The sequence below is a fragment of the Halichoerus grypus genome, chromosome 2, assembly GCF_964656455.1.
Source record: "Halichoerus grypus chromosome 2, mHalGry1.hap1.1, whole genome shotgun sequence".
In the NCBI taxonomy this organism is placed as follows: domain Eukaryota; kingdom Metazoa; phylum Chordata; class Mammalia; order Carnivora; family Phocidae; genus Halichoerus; species Halichoerus grypus.
The window spans coordinates 186,883,836-186,908,982 of NC_135713.1; the positions used below are offsets into that span (position 1 = coordinate 186,883,836).

Sequence of the window (25,147 nt, forward strand, 5' to 3'; positions counted from 1 at the left end):
GTAGCAACCAGCCCTGTCAAGTAACCATAAATAAACAGCTCCACAGTCGTTGAGCCAGGTGAACAAGGACAGGCTCTGATCAAATGGTCTGGTGAGGCATGGATCTTTGCAGAAAGTGGTGGGAGAGGGAGCTTTGGAGGTGGGTTAAGCCAAAACATCATGAAAGTTAGGAAGTCTTCCTCCCTCCTTTCCTTCCTTCCTTCTTTCCTTCCTTCCTTTTCTTCATCCATCAGCACTTTAAGGGAAAGATGATTATAGGCTAGTTAGCACTATATTAAGCATGGAAGCGACAAAGATGGAAACTGTTTCTGCCCTCAAGGAGCTCATGGTATGAAGGAGGTGACAGACACCTAAGCACCTGACATCACTATAGTATAACAAAGGCTATAATTGAGAAATGTACAAAGTAACGTATTAACACAGAGAAATACTTTTTTGCACAAGCAGCAAAGCATAATGAGCTCTGGAGTCAAAACATCCTTGGGCTGGGATCCTGGCATGCCACATTGCAAGATGGGAAACCCTTCTGAGCCTCGGTTTCCCCATTATTAAAACAAAGCTTTTATTACTACCTAACCTACCTCATAAGGTTGCTGTGTGGATTAAATGAAGTAACGCCCTGCTAACCCACTTCAGTCATTCAAATACCACTGTCATGAGTTTGTCATGTTCATATAGCAATGATATTTAATACTCTTACTTATATTGATTCAACTTTTTTAAAAAGTCTCCAACATTATGAAAAATTTCAAACATTCAACATAGGTGAAAGAATTTTATGTGGAACACCTATAAACCCACCACGTAGATTCTACAGTGAACAGTTTTACTATATTTACTATACTTGCTTTATCATATTTCTCTCTCTCTATATATATATATATATATTCCTTTCTCCATCCATTAGCCATCTGATTTTCAGTGCATTTCAAAATAAGTTGCAGACAACAATGCACTTCCTCCTAAGTACTTCAGCATGCTATCATTTTTAGAGAGAGAGTACAAGCTTACATGTGCACATGCACGGTGGGAAAGGGGAAGAGGGCGAGGGAGAGAGAGAATCTTTTTTTTTTTTAAGATTTCATTTTATTTATTTATTTATCAGAAACAGAAAGCACAAGCAGGGGGAGTGGCAGCTGCAGGCAGAGGGAGAAACAGGCTCCCCGCTGATGTGGGGCTCCATCCCAGGATCCTGGGATCATGACCTGGGCACAAGGCAGATGCTTGACTCGGCCACCCAGGCGTCCCAAGAGAGAGAATCTTAAGCAGGTTCCATGCTCAGCACAGAGGCCAAGGCAGGGCTTGGTCTCATGACCCTGGGATCACGACCTGAGCCAAAATCAAAAGGTGGATGCTTAACCAACTGAGCCACCCAACCATCCCTCACCATGCATATCATTAACTAGAGTTCATATTTGTTTATAGTGTTTTTCATTTTATGTTAAAGTTACATAAAATGAAATGTGTAAATCTTAAGTGTCCATTCACTAATTCTGACACATGCATACACCAATGTAACCCAAGCCCCCATCAAGAAATGGAACATTAGCATCATCCCCATAAAATTCCCTCATTCCCCTTCCTGGCTAATCTCTGTCCCACCCCCACCCCAGGGGCAACCACTCTTGTGATTTTTTTTTTTACCATAGATTAGTTTTGCCTTGTTCTAGAATTTCATATAACTGGAATAATATGATATACACTCTTTTCTTTCTTTATTTTTAAGATTTTATTTATTTATTTGATAAAGAGAGAGAAAACACAAGCAGGGGAAGCAGCAGGCAAAGGGAGAGGGAGAAGCAAGCTCCCTGCAGGGCTCGATCCTAGGACCCTGAGATCATGACCTGAGCTGAAGGCAGACATTCAACTGACTGAACCACCCAGGCGCCCCCTACACTCTTTTCTATAAGGTTTTTATCAGCTTAATGTTTGTGAGATTCATCTATCTTGTATCAGTAATTCATTCCTTGTTATGGATGAGTAGTATTTCATTGTATGAATAAACCACAGATTTAAAAAATCATTTTCCTATTGGTGGGCCCTAGTCTGTTTCTGGTTTTGCCTATTATGAATAAAGTCTCTATGAACATTTCTATATACGTCTTTTTATAAGCATGTGTTTTCATTTATCCTGAGTAAAATCCTAAGAATGGAATTGCTGGGCCAGAAGGTCAGTCTACTCTAGTTTTGTACAAACTGCCAGATCTTTTCCCAAAATGGTATACTATTTTACATTCCCACCAATTAAGAGTTGGTGTCTGGTGTTGTCAGTCTTTATAATTTTAGGCATTCTGATGCGTGTATGGTGTAACAATGTGATTTCAATTGCATTCCTCTGATGACTAACGATGTCAAATACTTTTTCATGGGTTTACCCGCCATTTGTATCTCTTCCTTTATAAAATGCCTCCTCAAATCTTTACTCCATTACCCTTGTCTTTCTTTCTTTCTTTTCTTTCTTTTTTTCTTTCTTTTCTTTCTTTCTTTCTCTCTCTCTCTCTTTCTTTCTTTCTTGTTGGTTGCTTGGAGTTTATTTTCCACTTGGTGCAAGTCTCCCAGTTACAGGGTGTCAGGAAGGCTCGCGAGTGGAGCTTGGATAGTAAAGGGGGGGTTCTGCAGGGGAGACCAGGAAAGGCCGCTCCACCACCTCGGTGCACCTGGCCTTCACCCCATTTCTTAACTGGGTTGTTTACAAGTCTTTTTACTTTTTTTTTTTTTTTTTTTTTTGCGAGAGAGAGAATGAGAGACAGAGCACATGAGAGGGGGGAGGGTCAGAGGGAGAAGCAGACTCCCCGCTGAGCAGGGAGCCCGATGCGGGACTCGATCCCGGGACTCCAGGATCATGACCTGAGCCGAAGGCAGTCGCTTAACCAACTGAGCCACCCAGGCGCCCACAAGTCTTTTTACTTTTGCGCTGCAAGAGTTCTTTATATATTCTGAACTCCAGTTCTCTATCAGATCTGTATTTCGCAAATCATTTCTCCTAGTCTGTGGCTTGCCTATTCCCAGCAGGGTCTTTTGACAAGCAGACATGGTGAAGTCTCATCCGTTAATATTTTCTTTTATGCTCTTTGTATCCTCTTGTTAAAGAAAAAACTACATATAACACTGGTTAAAGAACAAGGGTAAGGAAGACTTTATTTAAGGGGGACCTTGCAGTGGGGGAGAGAGAGGGACCTCAACTCTGAGAACAGCATGGCAATTTATAGCCAAGCAGCAGGGCCGGGGGGGGGGGGGGGGTCCGGGGGGGGGGGCTGCGGGGGTGGATGGAAAATTACTCAGAGGAAACATCAGGGGCAAGGGGGGATTATTTCTGGCTAAACTCACTTTACAGGATAGTGACCGACGGCAGGCCAGGATGATCAGACTTCGCCTACAGGGCGGTGGGGGATGAGGAAGCTGATCAGATATTGAGGGTGATCAGATCAGATTCTGATCCTGGCTAAACTGGCTTAACAGGATTCTTGCGAAAATTGAACAAGGCAGCTCTCGGCCTTAGCACCATCTTTTTGGAAACCTCTGCGCAAAGACAGCCAAGTGGAGGAAGAAGCGAATGCCCTGAAGTGTAAGAGAAGATGAGGCAGAGGCCCAGTAAACTGCTAGCTTACGCACTCATGGAGTCATAGGAGCAGAAATAAGGAAAGCCAGAGGCCAGGGACGATGGTATCAATGGTTGGACTGCATGCCTACCTTCTAGAGCTTGATTCAATGGATATAGGACATCCATCACCATCTGATCTCAACGCCCACCTTTGAGAGACCCGCATTGCTCATACCAAAAGAGTCCCTTTTGTGCTGGTTTCCACAGCACATATACTAAAATTGGAACTAGAACAGTCCCTTTTGGTCCTTTGCCCTGGAACTATGACTTTCGGGACTAACTGTTTCCATTTGTGGCTGAATGTAACACATGTACAATAAATCATCTCTTCTGCTGTCTTCGCCGAAGGAAAAAAAAATTGGACAAGGCAGACAAGAACTCAGAAATCCCAAAGTCAGGGCCTAGTTGAAAAAGAGCTCAGAAGAGTCCGTCCAAAGTTTTGATTGTGGAGAGAATCTCCTGGTCACTCACTAAGAAACCTTTGCCAACCCTCAAGACAGAAAGCCATTTTCCCATGTTTTCCTTTAACAGTTTGTCCATGATCCTTCTTGAATTTTTTTGAGACAATCATTTAAGTATTGGACAGGGCAAGGTCATTTAAAAAGGGGAAACCTGGGGCACCTGGGTGGCTCAGTCGTTAAGCGTCTGCCTTCGGCTCAGGTCATGATTCCAGGTCCTGGGATTGAGCCCCGCATCGGGCTCCCTGCTCGACGGGAAGCCTGCTTCTCCCTCTCCCACTCCCCCTGCTTGTGTTCCCTCTCTCGCTGTGTCTCTGTCAAATAAATAAATAAAATCTTTAAAAAAAAAAAAAGGGGGGGGAAACCTATCTGTAGAAATGTGTGTAGCTTGGTGTCACAGGCATCAGTACTCACAACTCTAGTCCAGGTCACGTACAACCGGGAAGAGGTGGTCATGCCAATCAAAATGCTTAAGAAACAATGAGGGAGTTACAGAGCATGATAGTCTCTGATTCACTGATCTGCATTTTCTGCAGTTGGGCCATTAGCCCAGAGCATCTGGCTGCTTCCCTGGTTACTAAGAAGTGAGTCTTCCGGTATTCTAAAGAGCCTTAAATAGTGCACACTTCGGGATGTCACTGAAATCATAGTCTCCTGCAGGCTTAACCGTAGTTATCTGCTGTGTAACGAAAGCTTCTGTAATGAGACCACCTTGTGTTCACTGTCGCAATACGTACTTTAAATGGTGGCCTTTTAATTACTAGGGTGAGAAGGTGGAGGTGGCTAGGCGTGATGAAAGCAACTTCAAATATTGTCCGGCATGTGTCTGTCAAAACAGAGACACCATAAAAAGGGCAAGAAACTGAAGACATTTGACCAAATATGTGTATTGGTAGAATTATGTTTACTGGGTCGCTGACAACTGCCATCCTTTTTTTTTTTTTAATTAATTAATTTATTATTTGAGAGAGAGAAAGTGCTAGGGAGGGACAGAGGGAGAGAATCTCCAGCAGATTCCCCACTGAGCATGGAGCTCGACGCCGGGCGTGATCTCAAGACCCTGAGATCATGACCTGAGCCGAAATCAGGAGTGAGATGCTTAACTTAACCCACTGAGCCACCCGGGCGTCCCAGACAACTGCCATCCTATATGGAGGACCCGGTGTGTGTCTAGCACATAGTAGTCATCCTGTATTTTGGCTACTATGGACAAATGAGTGAATGAATACAAGAATGCAAGAAAACTCTTTCCCGGCCACTGTAAAGAGAGAGCAAACATGCCAAAGTGCTCGCTCCTCAGAAATTTCAACCCAAGAGATAGGCCACATGTATATACATTTGAAAATTCATATATAAATACTTCTCATAGAGCAACAAGTTTCTATGGATCATTATGTACTTATCTCCACTCCCTCTCCAAACTCTTAAAGTGTATAACTCTTAAAGGACAAAGAGAAGACTGGACAGGGAACAGAAGAACCATGCCAAACAGTTTTCAAAGATGGAAAGGAGGGGTGGGGGTGACTTTAGCACAGCAGAGGAAGCTGAAACCCAAGTGCTAGCTGAGCCAGTGGTTCCCAATCTTGGGCGCACATTAATGTCACCTGGGAGAGAAACAAATCGGAAGGCCTAGGTTCCACTAGGCATCAGTAGTTTAAAACTCTCTCTAGGTGTTTCAGCTCAGGTCATGATCTCCAGGGTCCTGGAATCAAGCCCCACGTCGGGCTCACAGCTCAGCACATGCTTGAGGATTTCTCTCCCTCTCCCCCTCCCCCCTTAAATAAATAAATAAATCTTTTAAAAAAAAATCTCTCTGGGTATATGGCAGTCGTCAAAAACTTAAACATGGAGTTACCATATGATTCAACAATTCTACTTCTGGGTATATACCCCAAAGAATTTAAAGTAGACACAAACAGTTATGTGTGTATCTGTCTTCCTAGCAGCATTGTTCAGAATAGCCAAAAGGTGGAAGCAACCCAAGAGTCCATCAGTGAATGGATAAACAAAATGGGATATATCCATACAACGGAACATTATTCAGCCTTAACAAGGAAGGAAATTCTGACATGCTTCCCCACTGGGGAACTTGGAAAACTTTATGCTAAGTAAAATAAGCCAGATATCGTAGGATTCCACTTACATGAGGTACCTAGAGTAGTCAAATTCATAGAAAGTGGAATGGTGGTTTTCAACAACGAGAGCTGTGGAGAGGGACACAGAAGAGAACTGATTAATGTGTGAGGAACCCTGGGAAAGTGGACTTCCTGAGAAGAAAATCTGGAATCACCAGGAAGGGCTGAGGAGTGGAGCAAATAGGGAGTTTGGGTGAAACTCTGTATATGGAACGGCTAAGATCCTTAATCTCTATCTCCAGTCCCACAGGTGAAAGATTTGTTGGAGAAACTGGATCTGTGAGGCCCCTCCAATTCCAACTGGGTGGCCAAGGGCTTTCAGAATAGCAGTGGGGATTAAACAAAAGTCTGCATGTTGAAAAGTGGGGTCACCAATACCCTTCCTCCTTCTTCTCCTGCTCCCACGATGCCAGCATCGAGGGGATATCCCAGGCAGGAGATCTCAGGATTTTTCTATGGAGAAACTGAACGGCCCAAGGAGTCAGGGAAGATGGTGACCCACAGATATAGACCTTTGGAAGTTCCCAAATGAAAAGGCTGGGTCACCGTTGGAGAGCCCACAAGGGAGTTCACTAGTCAACAAGCCTACCCAAGAACAGAGCTTCCAATGGCCTTTAACCTATTAGAGGGAAAAAAGGCAATGCTTGGAGAAGAACACTTCAGAAACAACAATTATTTTAAAGAAACAAGAGAAAAAAATGGTATCCATAAAACTAGAACAGGTTGTAACGACAAAAAAAGCAATTGGGGCACATGAGAAAACTGAAACCCAAAAGCCAACAAAAAAGTGGAAAGACAGGGCACCTGGGTGGCTCAGTTGGTTGGGTGTCTGCCTTTGGCTTAGCTCGTGGTCCCAGGGTCCTGAGATCGAGCCCCGCATCGGGCTCCCTGCTCTGCGGGGAGTCTGCTTCTCCCCCCCAATAAATAAAATCTTTAAAAATAATAATAATAAAAAAACTACTAAGAGGAAAGTGCCCCTAACCTTTCAGAGAGGGAATTGCACAGTGTCAGAAATAATAAACTCTTCAGATCAGGCAGACATGTCCCTTCAAATTGTAGGAAAGCCTCAGTTAGAAGTTAGTCTAGAAAAGGTGGGTAGGTATTTTTAAAAGATGTCTCTTCCTTGAGCTACAAACAAGTGTCTCCCCCCGACCGCCGTGTGTGAACATGTTGACTTCCAGCAGACACAAAACTCCCTGAGGACAGGGGCCCTATTTCATGTTTTCATTCACAGCTGTCTTGCATGTACTATACTAAGCTCTCTCAAAAAAACATGTTGTCGGGGCGCCTGGGTGGCTCAGTTGGTTAAGCAACTGCCTTCGGCTCAGGTCATGATCCTGGAGTCCCTGGATCGAGTCCCGCATCAGGCTCCCTGCTCGGCAAGGAGCCTGCTTCTCCCTCTGACCCTCCCCCCTCTCATGTGCTCTCTCTCTCTCATTCTCTCTGTCTCAAATAAATAAATAAAATCTTAAAAAAAAAACAACATGTTGTATGAACCTCTTTGTCTGTACTCTCATGCATCAGATTGCTAAACTTGTGTTCATAGCTCTCACACCTAATTATTTTGTTTTATTTTATTTCTTTATTAAAGAGATTTATTTGAGAGAGCACAAGCAGGGACGAGGGGCAGAGGGAGAGGGAGAAGCAGACTCCTGGCTGAGTAGGGAGCCCGAGGTGGAACTCTATCCCAGGACTCCAGGATCATGACCTGAGCCGAAGGCAGAGGCTTAATGGACTGAGCCACCTGGGCACCCCTCTCATACCTAATTTTAGATTTAGAATTTCCTTAGGGACTTTGATTTAATTGAAGCCCAACGGGGTCCTCCAGGGGTCTCAGCTAAGTGTCATTGGAATGTAGGGGAAACTAGTAGTGTTTCAGTACAAGAATGAGTTGAGAGTTCCTTGTCTTCTCTATTAACTCTGGCTGGAAGTTGAGAGGTACAGTGCATTTCCTTGCTTCCATGTAATGGAAGTAAAAAAGGGAGGAGGAAGGGGGCACCCGGATTTGAACCAGGGACCTCTTGATCTGCAGTCAAATGCTCTACCCCTGAGCTATACCCCCATGCCCTAGTATCCTTCTCTTCCTTGTCCACTGAAGGTGACTCAGTACCATCAGGTTCCACCCACACTGGAGCTCTGGAGAGCTTTGTGTTCTAAAGCTCCACCTTCTTTTGTATCCATCATCTGCTTTGCCTCTTCTCTTGGCCACCAATAAACTGGGTGGGGACACTTGAAAAATGACATCCTGGAAACTAGCTGAAAAGGAAACTGACAGAGCACCAGCGGAGAAAATGTCCACGAGCACTGTGTCAGAATTACCATGGTAGAATCCAGAGGCTAAAAAGCAACCCTAGATATCCCCTTGTTCACTGCCCTGACTCTTGATGGACTGAGGGTGGAAAGGAGAAGGAAGATGTCAGTTAGTTGGGCTGGGACGACTCTCAGGAAAATCAGGAAATCCTTCTCAGGGCAACCAAGGACCATCTCTTTGGACAAACCGCCTGCTCCTTTCTTGATGGGCAAACGGCAGCCAGCTTCTAGCCTGGGGCACTGCTGCTCCCTGAGCTTTGTGGAGGCTGAGGTGAGCAGTGTCGTTCCTTCTTCTGACACGGGCCCGGGAGAACGGAGGCCTCCTTTCAAGCCTGGCACTCGTGGGCATGGAGTGTAAGGGAGCAGGTCTGAGGACGCCCTCTCTCCTCCCACCTCCTCTGCAAAGGCTAGAGAAGCTGAGGGTGGAGACACTAGCCCCCCCTCCCACACACACCTCAGGAAAGAAACAGCACACTTGGAAACACAAATAACATCATTGTTTATATAAAAATAGCATTAAGAATTCATCTAAACATCCGTCTTCTATTCAGGTCAAGGGGTGGGAAGGGAAGAGATGCTGTTAGAAGAGAGGGAACGGGGTGACCTCTCCAAAGACAGACGGGCGCTGGCGGAGGGCTGGGGTGTTTCGGCGATAGCCAAACCGACCATTGAACCCCTTGATCGTTTTCAGTTCAGCATTGTAGTGATCATGCCCGGTCACCTGCTGGAGGGAATGCCCTTGGGGGCAGAGAGAGAGGCCTGAGCCCCCATTCAGCCCCCTCTTGCTTTGCCCCTGCTCCCACGGGGCTGGTATAGAATGTGCTCCCCATGTCCCAGCTGAACCCTCCATCCTCAAACGTCTCAAGCCTCTTGATTAAAAGCCAAGGGTTGATGAAGTGCAGGAGACAGACAGCTTTCTAGAAACCAACCCGCACACCAGGAGTAGCACACAGGAGGAGCGTGAATGCTATGTGCTAAGACAGGAGGGGACAGAAACTTCTGGGCTTGGCTGAACTTGCCTTGCTGCCAGGAAGACTGCAAATATTTCACCCTTGCTTCTGACCCATGTGGAGAAAATGGATGAGCTCAATTTGGCCAAAGGGTGCAAAGGGTCATGTGACTAGGGTGTGACCAAAGGGCGTTGGGGTTGGGGTGGGAGGAGGGTTCACACTGTCTGAAAAACCTCTCTCAACCCTTCCTTTCCTGTTGCTCAGTTGGGCCTGGAAAAGGAGCAGGACACAGCCTGTTCAGGGAGCAGGGAGGGGAACATGGGCTTTCGAGTTGGAAAGAGTGGAATTCCGATCCCAGCTACCCTCCTCAGCCAGTCACCTCACCTCCCTACACTTGTTTGCCCCACTGGAGCGCGGGGAGAGCGTGAGCGTAAAACCCACCTGACCTACAGCAGGTGCTTAGTCCCTAAATAGAAGGAGCATGGTGACACCATCAGCTCACGTCTGAGAAGAAAAGGTGGGGACAGAGTCCCAAGGCCTCTCCCCCACCCCCCCAAACCAGGGCTCCCTGTGGCCTGATTTCTCTCTCTGAACTGGGGACCTCACACCACTCTTCCAGGGGGATCCACGTCGAGGCTGAAAAGCCAGGTGGCACTTGCCTGCCCCTGCCCAGTTTCTCCTGTTCAGGTATCTCTGTCCTTCCCCAAAAACGTGGAAATAATCCACTATCCAGCCGTCTCTTCCTGTGCCACCGTGATCCTGAGGGTGAGGGAGAAAACACAAGACTGTCAGCCACCATGCTGAGAGGTGCACATGCAAAACTCCCTTTGGGCTTGTTGCAGGGGGAGAGAGCCGAGGTCCCAGCCAGGGGTCGCCAGGCCAGACAGATTAAATATGAATACATGTAGTGACCTATTGCCTCTCAGGGAGAGGCAGCCTAGGTGTGCAGTTAAAGGCTCAGGGTCTGCTGCCAGACAGACTGGTTACTATCCCAGCTCTGCCACTAACAAGCTGTGTGACCCTGGGCCAATGACACAGCTTCTCTGGACCTCAATTTCCTCCTCAGTAAAAGGAGGGTTGCTGTCAGATTTAAGTGAGATAATTCAAATAAAGGGCCTGGCAAAGTAAAGGTTCCTTTTTTTTTTTTTTTTTTTAAGATTTTATTTATTTGAGAGAGGAAGAAAATGAGCAGGGGGAGGGGGAGCAGGGGGAGAAGCAGACTCCCTGCTGAGCAGGGCACCCCAGGTGGGGCTGGATCCCAGGACCCCAGGATCACGACCTGAAGGCAGACGCTTAACCGACTGAGCAATCCAGGCGCCCCTAATTTACTTTAAAAATAAGCAATATCATGGGGCTCCTGGCTGGCTCAGTCCGCACAGCATGCCACTCTTGATCTTGGGGTTCTGAGCTCAAGCACCACGTTGGCAGCAGAGTTTACTTAAAAACAAAACAAAAACCCCATTATCTTTATGTAAATAATAAATGTAAAAATGACAGTTGTGATGATTAAACCCTTATAAAATGGAACATAGGGGCACCTGGGTGGCTCAGTCGTTAAGCGTCTGCCTTCGGCTCAGGTCATGATCCCAGGGTTCTGGGATCGAGTCCCGCATTGGGCTCCCTCCTGGGCGGGAGGCCTGCTCTCCCTCTCCCACTCCCGCTGCTTGTGTTCCTGCTCTCGCTATCTCTGTCTCTGTCAAATAAATAAATAAAATCTTAAAAAAATAAAATAAAATAAAATGGAACATAGAAAGTTTCCAAATTGTGCACACCATATTATTTTCAAGCTTTTAAATACTCAAGTTTTTCTCTTTTTTCCTCCCAGACTCTGGTTCCTTTGGTCATAAAAATTAGGCAAGTAGAGAGCCCCCGTACACACTCCGGCATGGGACATACAGACAGGTCCATACACATACAACGCACACACCCAAACACCAAGACCACACACACACACACACACACACGCACACACACACACCCCCCAAGATTTGTTCACAGAATAACCCCCATTAACCCCGCCTGTCCCCTCCCTATACCACTGTGACGTATGTACACAGAATAACCCCCATTAACCCCACCTGTCCCCTCCCCATACCACTGTGACATATGTACACAAATACTGAAGGCCAAAGTGTTGGGGAAAGTAGCAGCCATCAGCAAATAGGGACAGGATCTTTGATCCGGGTAGGACTCTGCTGAGGAGAGGCAACACCCACGAGGGAAAAGGCCGGGGGAGAAGCGAGGTCCGCAGAGGTTTGGGAAGTTTCCTTCCCACCTGCTCACAGAAAGTCCCATCGAGCGAGCCCCCCACCCCCCCGGCCCCGGTAATTGTGACATCACCAAAGGAGGGCGCCCCGCCTGGAGGGTCTAGGCGTTGCTTTGTCTCGTTCGCTGAAGTCACAAGGATTTTCGCGCTTTTAGAGAATCTGCGGGTCCGTAACGTCAAAAAGGACAATGAAACCGATTGGTTTGGCCGAGGCGGGCTTCAAGCCCCGTTCCCTAAGGTTTGCAGAAACCCCAAATGAGATCGCTCTCAAATTCGGGGGTGGAAAGTGATTCCGTGAGCTCAGGGAGCTCAATCCGGGTCCGCGGCCTGCGCTAGTTCCCTTTCATGGCGAAAGCCGAGGGGGCGGGGGCGGGAATGGGGAGCCCTCCCGAGCGCTAAGATGCCCGGATTTGCGAAGTCGCGCCCCTCCACCAGGGTCAATCTCTGCGGGGACAGCCGGTGGGATCGTCCGGGGCGCTCTTCTCATAACCTGTTGGGTTTTCCGCAGAAGGGGCGGAACCACGCGGCTCTGGAAGTACCGGCGGGCGTGGTGGTCCTGCTGGGCGTTGTAGGGCGGAATCGCCGACCAGAGCTTGGGCCTCAGGAGCTCATAGGCGCGGCCCTTGGTGCTCACCGCCACGCCGTCCAAGACGAAGCTCTTCTCCAGCCGCAGAGGACACTCGCACAAGTGCGACATCCCAACCACTGCAGCCTCCCAGGGCCCTTCTGGTGGGAGTGGAGGGCCCTAGCTAGCAGCGGCTCCCCTGCGCATTAGTCGCATTGTTACGTGGTGCGGTGTCGAAGACTCCTGTGACACAAACCGTACCGTCCCACCCAACAGGGTAGACTCTCAGGGCTGTGCGGCGAAGTCACTCGCAAGGCCCTGAGGCGAAGGGTGACTAAGAGGAGACCATGCAGGAGGCATTGGATTTTGGAGAGGGTATTACTGAACTTTGGCGGTGCGAACGCAGGCCCACTCCTCCTCCTCCCCCCTCCCCACCTTACTGTATACATTTACCAAACTCAGTTCCGGGGAAGAGCTCGTACCCAGAATGGGTCAGAAAGAGTTCAGATACCATCTACTTCCAACTCTCATTTTTCGTAATTCTAAATTGAAGCTCAGAAACATTGGGATATTCCCTAAATCCATTTAGTGGCAGATCCAGAACCAGGATTCAGGTCTCCTGACTTCCACTAAGTCCACTTAAAGCACTTCTCCCCACCTAATTATTTTCATCAGCCGGTACTCCTCCTCCTCCTGTTTAAAACTTTTTTAAAAACCAAGAGAGCCCGAATGGGGCTCCCTGCCCAGGGAAAGTCTGCTTCTCCCTCTGCCCCTCCTACAGCCTGTGCTCTAATAAATAAAATCTTTTAAATCTTTAAAATCTTTTATTTTTTTTATTTTTTTTAAAGATTTTATTTATTTATTTGAGAGAGAGAGAATGAGAGAGAGCACATGAGAGGGGGGAGGGTCAGAGGGAGAAGCAGACTCCCTGCCGAGCAGGGAGCCCGACGCGGGACTCGATCCAGGGACTCCAGGATCATGACCTCAGCCAAAGGCAGTCGCTCAACCAACTGAGCCACCCAGGCGCCCTAAATCTTTAAAATCTTTTAAAAAACCCAGCAGGTTAACACATTACCGTATTTTTTCCTCTAATTTTGTGGATGTGACAGGATACAGCAAACCATGAACGAGTTCCTCTAGTTGCCGTGATTACAGGCAACTTTTACTTTTTATTTCCAAAATTTCCCCCTTGAATAATAAACCCTTACATAGATGCTTTACACATCAAGGTGCCTTATTCAGTGCCTCTCACACCACCTCTATGAGGTGTTATTATCCTAACACGAGACAGAACACGAGACAAAAGGATCAGGGAAATCTTTTATATTCACTATTATATGAAGGCACGTTATTTTTTTAAGATTTGAGAGACCGTGAGAGAAGTGCGGCATCAGGGGGGAGAGGGAGCAGACTCTCGGCGAACAGAGCGGGGCTCGATCCCAGGACCCTGAAATCATAACCTGGACAACTGAGCCACCCGGATGCCCCAAAGACACATGTACTCCATCTATACACAAACCCCACTAATCCTAGCAATTTAATGCTCAGCATACTTCATGTTTCTATACTATGACACGTAAATTCCTAGAAATCTGAAATTACAGGAAGTAGGTCTACAGTTTGAGTCCATTCTATTAGAATTTGGAAAGAACCTGGAAGACAGAAAAGGCAGGGAAAGAGGCCCAGCCCTCACACCTCTTATTTGAAGCAGGAAGGTGAGACATTTCATACAGAGCTCACACAAGGGGATAAAAAGCATTAATTTTATTAATTTTTTAGATATTGAGAGCAAGCAAGCACAAGCGTTGGGGGGGAGGGGAGCCTGATGCTGGGCTCGACCCAGGGCCCTGGGATCATGATCTGAGCTTAAGGCAGACACTTAACCCACTGAACCACCCACGTACCCCAAAAGAATTTTAAATGGAGGACCTGGGGGCTTCACATCACATCAAAGACTTCAAATTCACCAGGGTGGAGGATAGGGTAGGAAGACAGGTCTGTTTTAAGAGACTTCTGGATTTAATATTCCTAAAACCAAGATAGGCTCAGTCTAGACAGCCCTGGTTCTCAATCTTGGCTGCACCTTGGAATCTCCTGGGGATCTTCAAAAAGTACTGATGCCTGGGTCCTACCTCCACAATGACTTAATTGGGTCTGGGACATTGCCTGGACACGTTTCTTAACTCCTCTGGTTGAGAACCACTGATTAGGTCTAGTACATTCCATTCTGAATCTTGAAGGACAAAAGGGTAGTCATCTTACCAAGTGAGTATGTGCTAGGGTCTAGGCATACTCTAATCTTCGGCCTTACAAAGAACACCTAAGGCTGAGTATTTTCAGATACTAGATGTGTGAACACAAATTTTGGTCTAAAAAGCCTATTCCAACATCCAACATCTTTAGGCCAGACTATTGACCCAAACCTGCTGAATGCTCATTTTCCCCCCTCAGGCCCCAAATGTCACATAAAGGGTTTAGGAAGAAAAGCACAATGTCCGATGCTTTCAAGCAGAATTTGCCAAGGTTTACGCCCACTGTTGGTTAATTACATCACCTTTTATTCATGAATTAGGGTTTGGCAGGTACATTATACAGCTATCCTGTCAAAACGTTTTGATAGCAAAAACAATGCAGGTACTTTTAGTAACTTATCTTCCACAAGAGCACATTTACATGGCAATTGTGTGTTAGGTTTTACAAATACAGTCCTTTAGGTGCTGGTTTACCCAAAGAAAACCTGTAACTGCAAGTGTGCACATATACACACACCTGGTCCTTCCTCACATCACTCCGTGAACTCCATGTGTCCACCATCTGACCACTCACTCCACCTTATCTCAAATTAAGCACACTGCAGATACTTGGGGTAACCTCTCATCAAACAAACACCATCTACTATCCGCAATTTACTTTTGTAAGGACTCCAAACACAAATAAGTTTTTACAGCAGAAATCGGGAAGTCCGAAAGTTTCGTAGAGTCACAAAGCACAAGTACTGCATTGAGCAATTTCATTTTACAAAAGGTTAGGGGGCGTCAAGAAGAGTGACAGGTAGAACAAGAAGGCAAACACTGAGAGTAAATAATTTTTAATTAACAAATACACCAAAGAATCATGCAATGCTGCCAGCATTGGATGCAATCCTAGGCCACAAGTCTGCACACTCCTTTGCGACTGGTCCTGTGATAGCAGAACCTACATAAAAAAAAGAATGAGATGACAGATAAGATCGGATAGATCCAGAGGTTAAATCATCCCATCTCAAAGACCTAGGCATCACTGTGGTTTCTTTCTTACCTTTCATTTCACCTTTGTTGTTTACTATGACCCCCGCATTATCTTCAAAATAGAGAAACACACCATCTTTTCTCCGGTATGACTTTCGTTGTCGAATTACCACTGCTGGATGCACTAAGAGGGAAAACAAGACAGCAGTCACTTACCTGTCAAGTAAGTGACACCACAAGAAAGCAGTTTACATCTCATCCAGTTCCCCAACATTTCCCACTTGAACAGAATGTAGACTCACCGTTTGCTTTTTATTTCCTAAAAGCAAGTGTGAAAGAGCAAATACCAATCGCCCTTTAAGGAAAGACCTTACTCCAAGTCAAACAGCCAGCACTTCCTCCAAGTGTAAATCTGTACTCTTTTTAGAACAATTAGCAACACACTAGTAGCAGGAAACTTGCCAAGCACCTTCTATACTTGTTCCCATTTCACCCAACAGGTGGATACTGTTAAGATCCTAGTACCACAGGGGCGCCTGGGTGGTTCAGTTGTTAAGCGTCTGCCTTCGGCTCAGGTCATGATCCCAGGGTCCTGGGATGGAGCCCCGTATCAGGCTCCCTGCTCAGCGGGAAGCCTGTTTCTCCCTCTCCCACTCCCCCTGCTTGTGTTCCATCTCTCGCTGTCTCTATGTCAAATAAATAAATAAAATCTTAAAAAAAAAAAAAAGATCCTAGAACCACAAAATGGGAACCCCTTTGGGCCTGCGTAGAGGCCAAGCTATTAACTCATTAGGCAATATTCCATCCCAGTATATAACAAAACCTCCAAGAAAGTACATACCTTGATCTAAAAATTACTGCTTTTGAAAGTTTGTTGGGATTAAATATGTACCATGTTAGATTTTAAGAAGAGAAGCTCATTTACACACAAAATTTTTTTTTTTTTTAAAGATTTTATTTATTTATTTGAGACAGAGAGAATGAGAGAGAGAGAGAGAGCACATGAGAGGGGGGAGGGTCAGAGGGAGAAGCAGACTCCCCGCCGAGCAGGGAGCCCGATGTGGGACTCGATCCAGGGACTCCAGGATCATGACCTGAGCCGAAGGCAGTCGCTTAACCAACTGAGCCACCCAGGCGCCCCACAAAATTTTTTTTTTTAAAGATTTTATTTATTTATTTGACAGAGAGATAGACAGAAGAGCACAAGCAGAGGGAATGGCAGAGGGAGAGGGAGAAGCAGGCTCTGCACTGAGCAGGGAACCCGATGCGGGACTCGATCCCAGGAACCTGAGATCATGACCTGAGCCGAAGGCAGACGCTTAACCATCTGAGCCACCCAGGCGCCCATTTACACACAAATTTAACCAAAGAAAACCTACAACTAAAGATGCACATATATGTATACACACTCTTTGAGCCCCAGGAGTACATCCCAGGATCTTGACCACACACTCTACACCCTATCTTAAATGCCCAACTGCAAGCACATGTGTTATTAGAGCAAAAACTTGGAATTAACCTATCTCATGGCAAATACACAAAAACAGAATTATTTAAAAATGATTATGTCCATCTGTAACTTTCCACATGTAGGACAACAATCATTTATGAAGCAAAAAGAACGAGTTATGGGAAGGCCATGGTCCCATTTAAAAAGTAAAGTTTACAAGCTAATTTTTTGCACATTAAGGCAAAAAGAAAAGACAGGGCACCTGGGTGACTCAGTTGCTTAAATATCTGCCTTTGACTCAGGTCATGATCTCCGGGTCCCGGGATCAAGCCCTGCATCGGGCTCCCTGCTCAGCGGGGAGTCTGCATCTTCCTCTGCCCCTTCCCTCCCACTTGTGTGCTCGCCCTCTCTCAAATAAATAAGATAAAATCTTAAAAAAAAAAAAAAAAAAGGCAACAAAATATTAACCGCGATCATCTCTTGGAAATCTGAAAGTAGGGTAATTGAAATTTAATTTCTGAGGCGCCTGGGTGGCTCAGTTGTTAAGCATCTGCCTTCGGCTCAGGTCATGGTCCCAGGGTCCTGGGATCGAGCCCCGCATCGGGCTCCCTGCTGGGAGGGAAGCCTGCTTCTCCCTCTCCCTCTCCTGCTGCTTGTGTTCCCTCTCTCGCTGTCTCTCTCCGTCAAATAAAATCTTAAAACAAAAACAAAGACCCGGAGATCAAGAGTCACATGCTCTACTGACTGAGCCAGCCAGGCGCCCCTACTCATAACCATTTAAATTCTCACAAATGACCACTCTAGTAGATGAGTGAGACCACACACCAATCCAGGACTCTGGACTTCCAGAACTGCCCCTTTCCACATTTCTGTCTGTTATATGTAAGTCTAAGGTGAGGGGATGTATTCTTTCAGCAGAAACAAGGACAAGTAAGATTAATAGAGTTAATAGAGTTGGCAATTCACTATTTTTCAAACCATCAAATGTCCTCTCGTCTGTACCACGACAATCTGATAGAGACCAACAACACACCCGGCTGCCATCTCACCAACGGTGCTAGTGGATTGCTCTGTCCTTCTCTGACGGCTTCCCAGGCCATAGATCAGACCCAGCAAGTGTTCTAAGAGGAAAGCCTGTCCAGTTGCAGGCAGATCCCAATCTACATGTTGATTAATCAATGCTTAACCACAATGCTTGGTACTCGCAAGCCCTCAAGTGGGTATTAAAGGTAAACAAAGACTTTGGACCCCCCCTCCAAAAAAACACCAGGGGGTGGGAGGGGTGCTTGTACAGGCCTACACAGAGTAACTTGTACTGACCAAGACCGTATTTGTACTGTACATCAAGAGATGGCTAGGACTCTTCAGGAAGAGCAAGATATCCCAGGGCAGAGACAGACTAAGCAGGAACACGACGAAAATTTAGGAGCTGAAGTTAAATGCGTGGAGTATCAGGAGCTCCAAAGCCAGACAAGGCATTACAAGTCAGAAGTGCTCTGAAACCCTCCCCCCTCAACTCACACACCTAGGGGGATTAAGCAATGAGCAGCTCCTTATTTTAGTTTCTACCAGAAGAGATTTAGAAGCAACCATGCGTAACTTTTGACAAGTCACAATTTTGAGTTAATCTCTATAAAAAAAACAAAAAACCATTCTTAAATCAGGAGGCATGTCATTCTATACTTACGAAGTGTTAGGTCACAGGCCAAATGCTCTATGTGCTTAACTTATTACCTGAATCTCACAATGATTTGAGAAAGTATGCAAGTTATCATTCTTCCCCTTCAAATCAGTGGTTCCAGAAAAAGAAACTTGCCTGACACCTGGTCAAACTCTAAATGCCTCCCCCCGCCCAAAAAAATACATTTACTGGGGCGCCTGACTGGCTCAGTCAGTAGAGTGTGCGAATCTTGATCTTGGGATTATGAGTTCAAGCCCCATGTTGGGTGCAGAGATTACTTAAACATTTACTAAACACCGCCATATCCTTTTGTAGCCAAGGAATCAGCAATGAACGATGCTCCACCAACTGAGCCAGCCAGGTGCCCAAGATTTACATCTTTAAAAGATGAGCTCTGACTTCAGTGTGGCAAATACATTTAAGGAGTAAAGGGGGCAAGAACAAATAGAACAATGGGGTGCTTGGGGGCCCAGTCAGTAGAGCATGCGACTCTTGATCTCAGGGTAATGAGTTCAAGTCCCTCACTAGACACAGGGATCACTTAAAAAAAAAAGGAGGGGCGCCTGGCTGAGTCGTTAAGCGTCTGCCTTCGGCTCAGGTCATGATCCCAGGGTCCTGGGATCGAGTCCCACATCGGGCTCCCTGCTCGGCGGGAAGCCTGCTTCTCCCTCTCCCACTCCCCTTGCTTGTGTTCCCTCTCTCGCTGTCTCTCTCTCTGTCAAATAAATAAATAAAATCTTAAGAAAAAAAAAAAAAAGGAAACAAATACAGCAAGACGAGGTAGGAGAGAGAATAGTCTCTAGGACAGCAAAAGCAGAACTTCAATTGCAGATATTTCTCTCACACTGCCTCCCCAAGGAAATCAAGCTTTAAGCCTTCAGAATGGTAAAAGTTTTATTCCATTTTCCAATAAAGGGAAAAACCCAGCAAGGAGGAGGATTCGGTGTGTCTACTCACCCTTCTTTCTGAGCTCTGGTTTGCCTTTCTTCACTGTGGCCATCACCATGTCACCCACACCAGCAGCAGGAAGTCTGTTCAATCGTCCCTTGATCCCCTTCACAGAGATGATATACAGATTTTTGGCTCCTATGGAGAATGTAAACAAAAGTGGTTTTTTTTTTTTGGCCGGTGTAACATTTTCCCGGCACTTCCCAAAGCCTCTCCCTCAGCTCATACTCCCAAGCGGTGAGTTCCCCCCAACCAAGGCGGAACACCTTGTCACACCACCGATTGAAGCAAAACAACACAACATGCTGCTGCTTCACCCAAAAGCAGTGTTTTTACTCTGCCCTTTCTTGACGGCTCAGTGGGTCAGCAGTCAAGGCCCACCGAGTGCTTTTAAAAGGGGGAGTTGGGCAGAGCGCAGCTGAAGATCTCACCTGTGTTGTCCGCACAGTTGATCACCGCACCCACCGGAAGACCCAGGGAAATCCGGAATTTCGCACCGGAGGACCCACCACGTCCTGTGGGTAGGAAGGAAAACAGGACAGGGGTCACTGACTAGTCCTGGTTCCGAGTTTCCCTCACACTCTCAAGGCATAAATTCACTCGCACATGCTTTGGGCAACGGTATACTCAATTCCCTCTCTCTGGGACCCCGGCCACCCCTCCTCACGAACCACCCGGTTCCCAAAGCCAACAGCCAATTCCTCACTATTAGTGCGCTCACGGTACGATTAAGGGGCCTGAGCCACCCAATCCTCGCTCCAACTTCTGCACCACGTAGTCCCCCCTGCAAGGCACAAGGCGTCCACTCTGGGGCCGAAGCCAGTCCCACTTCAATACCATTACTGGAGCGCCAGGTGCAGAGGGACCCCGCGGGGTTTGGTCTAAACTCCTGTCCGGATCCTGCCAACTCAACTCTCCAGGCACCCCCCGCCGCCGCTTTCGGGGGCCCTTCCAGTGCTCTCACGGCGCCCTCCTCTCCCTCTCCGCCCCGGAGAAGAGCGAAGCGCCCCAGCTGCCCATGGCCGCCGCTCCGGGCGAGGCCAGCAGTCACCCCGCGACAGATGGCGAAGGATACGCAATTGTCAAAACCTCACCTCGCTTCGACATCTTGAACGCCGGAAAAGGACAGAAAGGAAGTAGGTACAAAGGACCCTGGGATATGAACTTTGATGCCCCGCCCAGTCTCGTCACGTGGCCCGGAGCTTGCTCAATCGGCCTCTTCCCCTCTCCCCCCGCCCTCCGCCAGGGCGCTGTCTTATTACGTAGTAAGTACTGGACGTGGGTTTGAGCTTACGTTGCGGAGTGGGAGGTGTGGGTGTTGAAGGCTGCGACGGGGAGCGACGCCCCGCGTCTCCTCTTTATGAGCCCTAAAGTAGTTGGGGATACGGAAACATTGGTTGGCTCTACCTCCAAAATACATTTACAGTACTGCACTGCGTTTAAAAAAAAAATGAGATTGCAGTTCAAACCCATGTTGTTCTAGGGTCAACCATGTTTAAAACCATGACAGTAGATGAGCTCATAAAGAAGTAGGGGTAGGGGTGCCTGGCTGGCTCAGTATGTGGAGGGTGGGACTCTTAATCTCAGGGTTGTGGGTTTGCGCCCAACGTTGGGTGTAGAGATTAATTAAAATTAAAAATCTAAAAAAAAAAAAGTAAGGGCAAATAAAGACCATGAGCTAAGCTCTGGGGCACTTGAACATTAAGAAGTCTATAAATCTGTACATTTATAAATCTCTCTTATCACCCTTAATGTGTCTTCACTTGATCTTGCCAGCTTCTCTAGCTACCAATTTTTTGCTCTCCTTCACTTCTCAACCAAATTTCATGTGTTCCTCAATATATGACTTCTTTACCAAATTAGTCTCTCTTGTTAAATGGAACCGCCATCCATCCAGGTGTCCCATCTGAGACTCTTGTCCAAGTTCTTTTCAGTTTGTCTTCTCAATGTCTGTTACAGGGGTGCCTGGCCGGCTCAGTGGGTAGAGATTTGACTCTCCATCTCAGGGTTGTGAGTTTGAGTCCCACGTTGGGCATGGAGATTGCTTAAAAAATAAAAAATCTCAAAGTCTGTCACATCTATCTACTTCTCTCCATCTCCTCTAGTTAGTACTGCTCTGATCCATGTCTTACCTAAACTACTTCTGAAGCCTCCTAGCATACTTCCTGACCTCTGTTTCTCCCTCCACCCACTCACTTTTCATACAATGACCAGGAATAATTTTTCAGAAATACAAATATTACAATGTTGCCCTCCTGAAAATCCTCCAGTGGTTTCTAGTGCTCTTAGAATCAAAGTTAAGGGGCACCTGGGTGGCTCAGTCATTAAGCGTCTGCCTTCGGCTCAGGTCATGATCCCAGGGTCCTGGGATCGAGCCAGATCGAGCCCTGCATCGGGCTCCCTGTTCCGTGGGAAGCCTGCTTCTCCCTCCCTCACTTCCCCTGCCTGTGTTCCTTCTGTCGCTGTGTCTTTCTCTGTCAAATAAATAAATAAAATCTTAAAAAAAAAGAATCAAAGTTAAAATCCATTATCATGGCCTACTAGGCCCTGATCTGGCATTACTCTACCTTGTCAACCTTACCTTGCACCACGCTTGCTCTTGTTCTGACGAGTTGACTTTTTAGTCCCGGATACTGCCCATGCTCCTGAATACCCATAGGCCTCACACATGCTTGGAGTACTCTACCCTGCCTACCCTCTTCATGTACACCATGTCTACTGATCTTTTAGATTTCAGCTTAACTGTCTCTTAGGGAAATCTGCCCTGACCCTCTTTCTAGGTCATAAGTCTTAACATGCTGCATTTTTCTTTCATATCTTTCATACTACTTATTACAATTCATAACTATATATTTGAAGATTGTTTGTTGGATCACCCCCACCAAAGTCTATAAGCTCCATAAAGGCTGGGTCCATGTCCTTTTTGTTCAACAGTATATCCCTAGCTCTTAGCATGGGGCCTCACTCAATAAATACATGGTGAATGGCTGCTGAACAAATGAAGTCAATCTCCATCATCTCCATCTGTCAGCATCCTTGCATGAAGAAGCTTTCATTCACTTATGGCAAAATTAGAAATATTTGGAAAATATAGTGTTTCTTATAAAGCTACATTTGCTCAATTTATTTTTTTAAAAGATTTTATTTATTTATTTGACAGAGAGAGACAAAGCGAGAGAAGGAACACAAGCAGGGGGAGTGGGAGAGGGAGAAGCAGGCTTCCTGTGGAGCCGGGAGCCCCATACAGGGCTCAATCCCAGGACCCTAGGACCATGACCTGAGCCAAAGGCAGATACCTAACAACTGAGGCACCCAGGTGTCTCAATTTTTTGCTCAATTTAAAATACTGCCTTAACATAACAATAAAAAAATTAAAAAAAAATACTGCCTATTATTCTGGAATTATCTTCTTTCATCTTTTTTGGTGTTAAAAATGTTCCTTACAACTCTCTATCAGCTTCCCATTCTCCCAATGCCATTGTTTTTTTGGTCATTTTCATGGGAAATGATTGGTCTCTACTTCCTTATTTCCTGCATGTACACATTCCTTGAACCCTGTAGCTTATGTCCTCACTACATGACTGAAGTTATACTAGAAATGATGTATGTTGAAAAATTATACTAGAAAAGTCACCGTGACCTACTCATTTTCAAATTCCGAGGACACTCTTCAGTGTCTTACTTGACCTCCACAGCATTTCACACTGGGATCATTCCCACCTTCTTAACACTCTTCACCCATGTTTTCCATGATGCTGCTAATAATAGAATTTACTATTTATGGAATGTTACTGAGTCCTAGTCATCGAGGTAAGCATTTTACTGGAATGTGAGGATCCTCCCAACAACCCTGGGATGTAGGTATTATTATTATTCTCATTTTACCAATGAGAAAACAGAGAAATGAAAAGGTGAAGTCATGTGTCCAAGATCACACAGCTTGTGAAAGGCAGAGCTGGAATGCCACCCCAAATCCGGCTAATTCCAAAGCACAGGCTCTAAGCCACTAAGCTCTTTCCTCCTTTATTTCCCTAGGTGATCACATCCACCCAGATAGCTTCAATTGTTGTCTATATGCTAATCTCCCCCCCATCTATATCTCCAGTGCAGACATTTCTGCTTAGCTCTTGCCAATATATGGAAATGGTGATTGGGATACCTCCACCCCACAGGCACTTCAAAACTGGCATGTCCAAAACAGAAATCATCATTTTCCTCGGAGATCTGCTCTTCTGCCTGTATTTTTCTCTTCTTTTTTACTTTTTAAAGTAAACTCTAGGGGCGCCTGGGTGGCTCAGCCGTTAAGCGTCTGCCTTCGGCTCGGGTCATGATCCCAGGGTCCTGGAATCGAGCCCCACATTGGGCTCCATGCTCAGTGGGAAGCCTGCTTCTCCCACTCCCCCTACTTGTGTTCCCTCTCTCACTCTCTCTCTGTCAAATAAATAAATAAAATCTTTAAAGAAAAAAAAAAAACAACTCTATGTCCAACATGGGGCTCAAACTCACAACCCCAAGGACAATGATTGCATTCTCTACCGACTGAGCCACCAGGTTCCCCTTTATTAGTCTTCTTAGTTGGTGCTACCACCAGTGTCTCACCATAACATTCCATCACTAAAACCCCGTGCTGGCCTTCTAGTGCTTATAGAATAAAGTCCAAGCTCCTTAGCATAACACTGGAGTCTCCTCCTGAAATGGCTTACCTTCTCTCTGGCCTCATCTCCAATCACCTTTCCTCTTACACTTCATTCTCCAGCAACACCAAACTGCTTAGGATTTCAGGACTCATATTTATCCTCATCTTCTTCAGAATTGTGCTCAAATGTCATCTCTTCCCTGTGCCATTTCGCAACCCCAGGATGCTCTCCCCTGAGCCACCTCTTTACTTTTCTCAAATTTTCATCTGAAGACCACTTAACATTCTTAAATTATCGAGGACCTCAAAGAGTTTTTGTTTATGTAGGTTATATCTATTGACATTGACTAGACTAGACATTAAAACTGCGAAATGTTTAAGTATTTGTTAATTCACTTAAGATAATAAGTCCATTGCCTATTAAAAAATACATAACATCTTAAAATGAAAAATACATATTTCTAAAGAAGAATAATTTAATGAGGAGTGTCTTTGCTTTACATTCTTTTGGAGATCCCTTTAATGTCTGGCTTAAAGGAAGACAGCTGGATTTTCATGTTCCCACACTTTATCTCTTGTGATAGCACACATCATGGTATAGCCTCTGGAAAGCTCTACTGTATACTCATGAAAGAACAAGAAACAGATAAATAATGTAGTCTTATAAAATTAGCTTTTCTCTTTCTAGAAAGGGTCTCAGGAATCCCCCAGACCATTGTTTCAGAACCACTGACCTGGATGGAGGACCCCAGAATGGTTGCAGACATTCTCGCCTTATACAGTAATTACTTTGTTTTCATGTTGACTCAGCCATTAGCACCTGAAATCCTTGGTGCTGTAGTTTCTTTCCCTGTTCCCAGGACACTCTGCAGGGACGCCTGCTTGGTTAGTATTGTATCTCTTTCCTATCATCGTGAGGG

The 25,147-nt window shown here is 46.0% G+C and overlaps 2 protein-coding genes and 2 non-coding genes across 4 annotated transcripts; all 4 read right to left on the bottom strand.

The window, feature by feature from the left end:
* Nucleotides 1–8,184: 8,184 nt before the first annotated feature.
* Nucleotides 8,185–8,256, bottom strand: TRNAC-GCA (transfer RNA cysteine (anticodon GCA)). Its single transcript has one exon. It is a non-coding gene; the product is annotated as a tRNA-Cys (tRNA).
* A 723-nt stretch (nucleotides 8,257–8,979) lies between these two features.
* Nucleotides 8,980–12,417, bottom strand: SPMAP1 (sperm microtubule associated protein 1). Its single transcript, XM_036091631.2, has 3 exons — nucleotides 12,211–12,417; nucleotides 10,114–10,213; nucleotides 8,980–9,242 (listed from the first exon to the last, which is right to left on the bottom strand). Exons 1-3 carry the CDS (start codon nucleotides 12,415–12,417, stop codon nucleotides 9,085–9,087), a joined length of 465 nt encoding a protein of 154 aa, XP_035947524.1. The 3' UTR covers nucleotides 8,980–9,084.
* A 2,940-nt stretch (nucleotides 12,418–15,357) lies between these two features.
* Nucleotides 15,358–20,796, bottom strand: RPL23 (ribosomal protein L23). Its single transcript, XM_036091632.2, has 5 exons — nucleotides 20,686–20,796; nucleotides 20,023–20,106; nucleotides 19,601–19,729; nucleotides 15,583–15,696; nucleotides 15,358–15,480 (listed from the first exon to the last, which is right to left on the bottom strand). The coding sequence occupies exons 1-5, from the start codon at nucleotides 20,696–20,698 to the stop codon at nucleotides 15,398–15,400; spliced, it is 423 nt and encodes a 140-aa protein (XP_035947525.1). The 5' UTR covers nucleotides 20,699–20,796; the 3' UTR covers nucleotides 15,358–15,397.
* LOC118535304 (small nucleolar RNA SNORA21) lies at nucleotides 19,857–19,991 on the bottom strand. The gene has a single exon (XR_004917121.1). It is a non-coding gene; the product is annotated as a small nucleolar RNA SNORA21 (small nucleolar RNA).
* Nucleotides 20,797–25,147: the final 4,351 nt, after the last annotated feature.

Excerpts from the sequence above, each read along its gene's own strand:
- SPMAP1 (XM_036091631.2), bottom strand. The coding sequence starts at position 12,417 with ATGTCGCACTTGTGCGAGTGTCCTCTGCGGCTGGAGAAGAGCTTCGTC. Across the intron at positions 10,214-12,210 it reads TTCTGCGGAAAACCCAACAG|GATCACGGTGGCACAGGAAG; the intron begins GTTATGAGAAGA and ends CCTCACCCTCAG. Across the intron at positions 9,243-10,113 it reads GAGAAACTGGGCAGGGGCAG|GGCATTCCCTCCAGCAGGTG; the intron begins GCAAGTGCCACC and ends TCTGCCCCCAAG.
- RPL23 (XM_036091632.2), bottom strand. Across the intron at positions 15,697-19,600 it reads ACCAGAGCTCAGAAAGAAGG|TGCATCCAGCAGTGGTAATT; the intron begins GTGAGTAGACAC and ends TTTCCCTCTTAG. Across the intron at positions 15,481-15,582 it reads CAACAAAGGTGAAATGAAAG|GTTCTGCTATCACAGGACCA; the intron begins GTAAGAAAGAAA and ends TTTTTTATGTAG.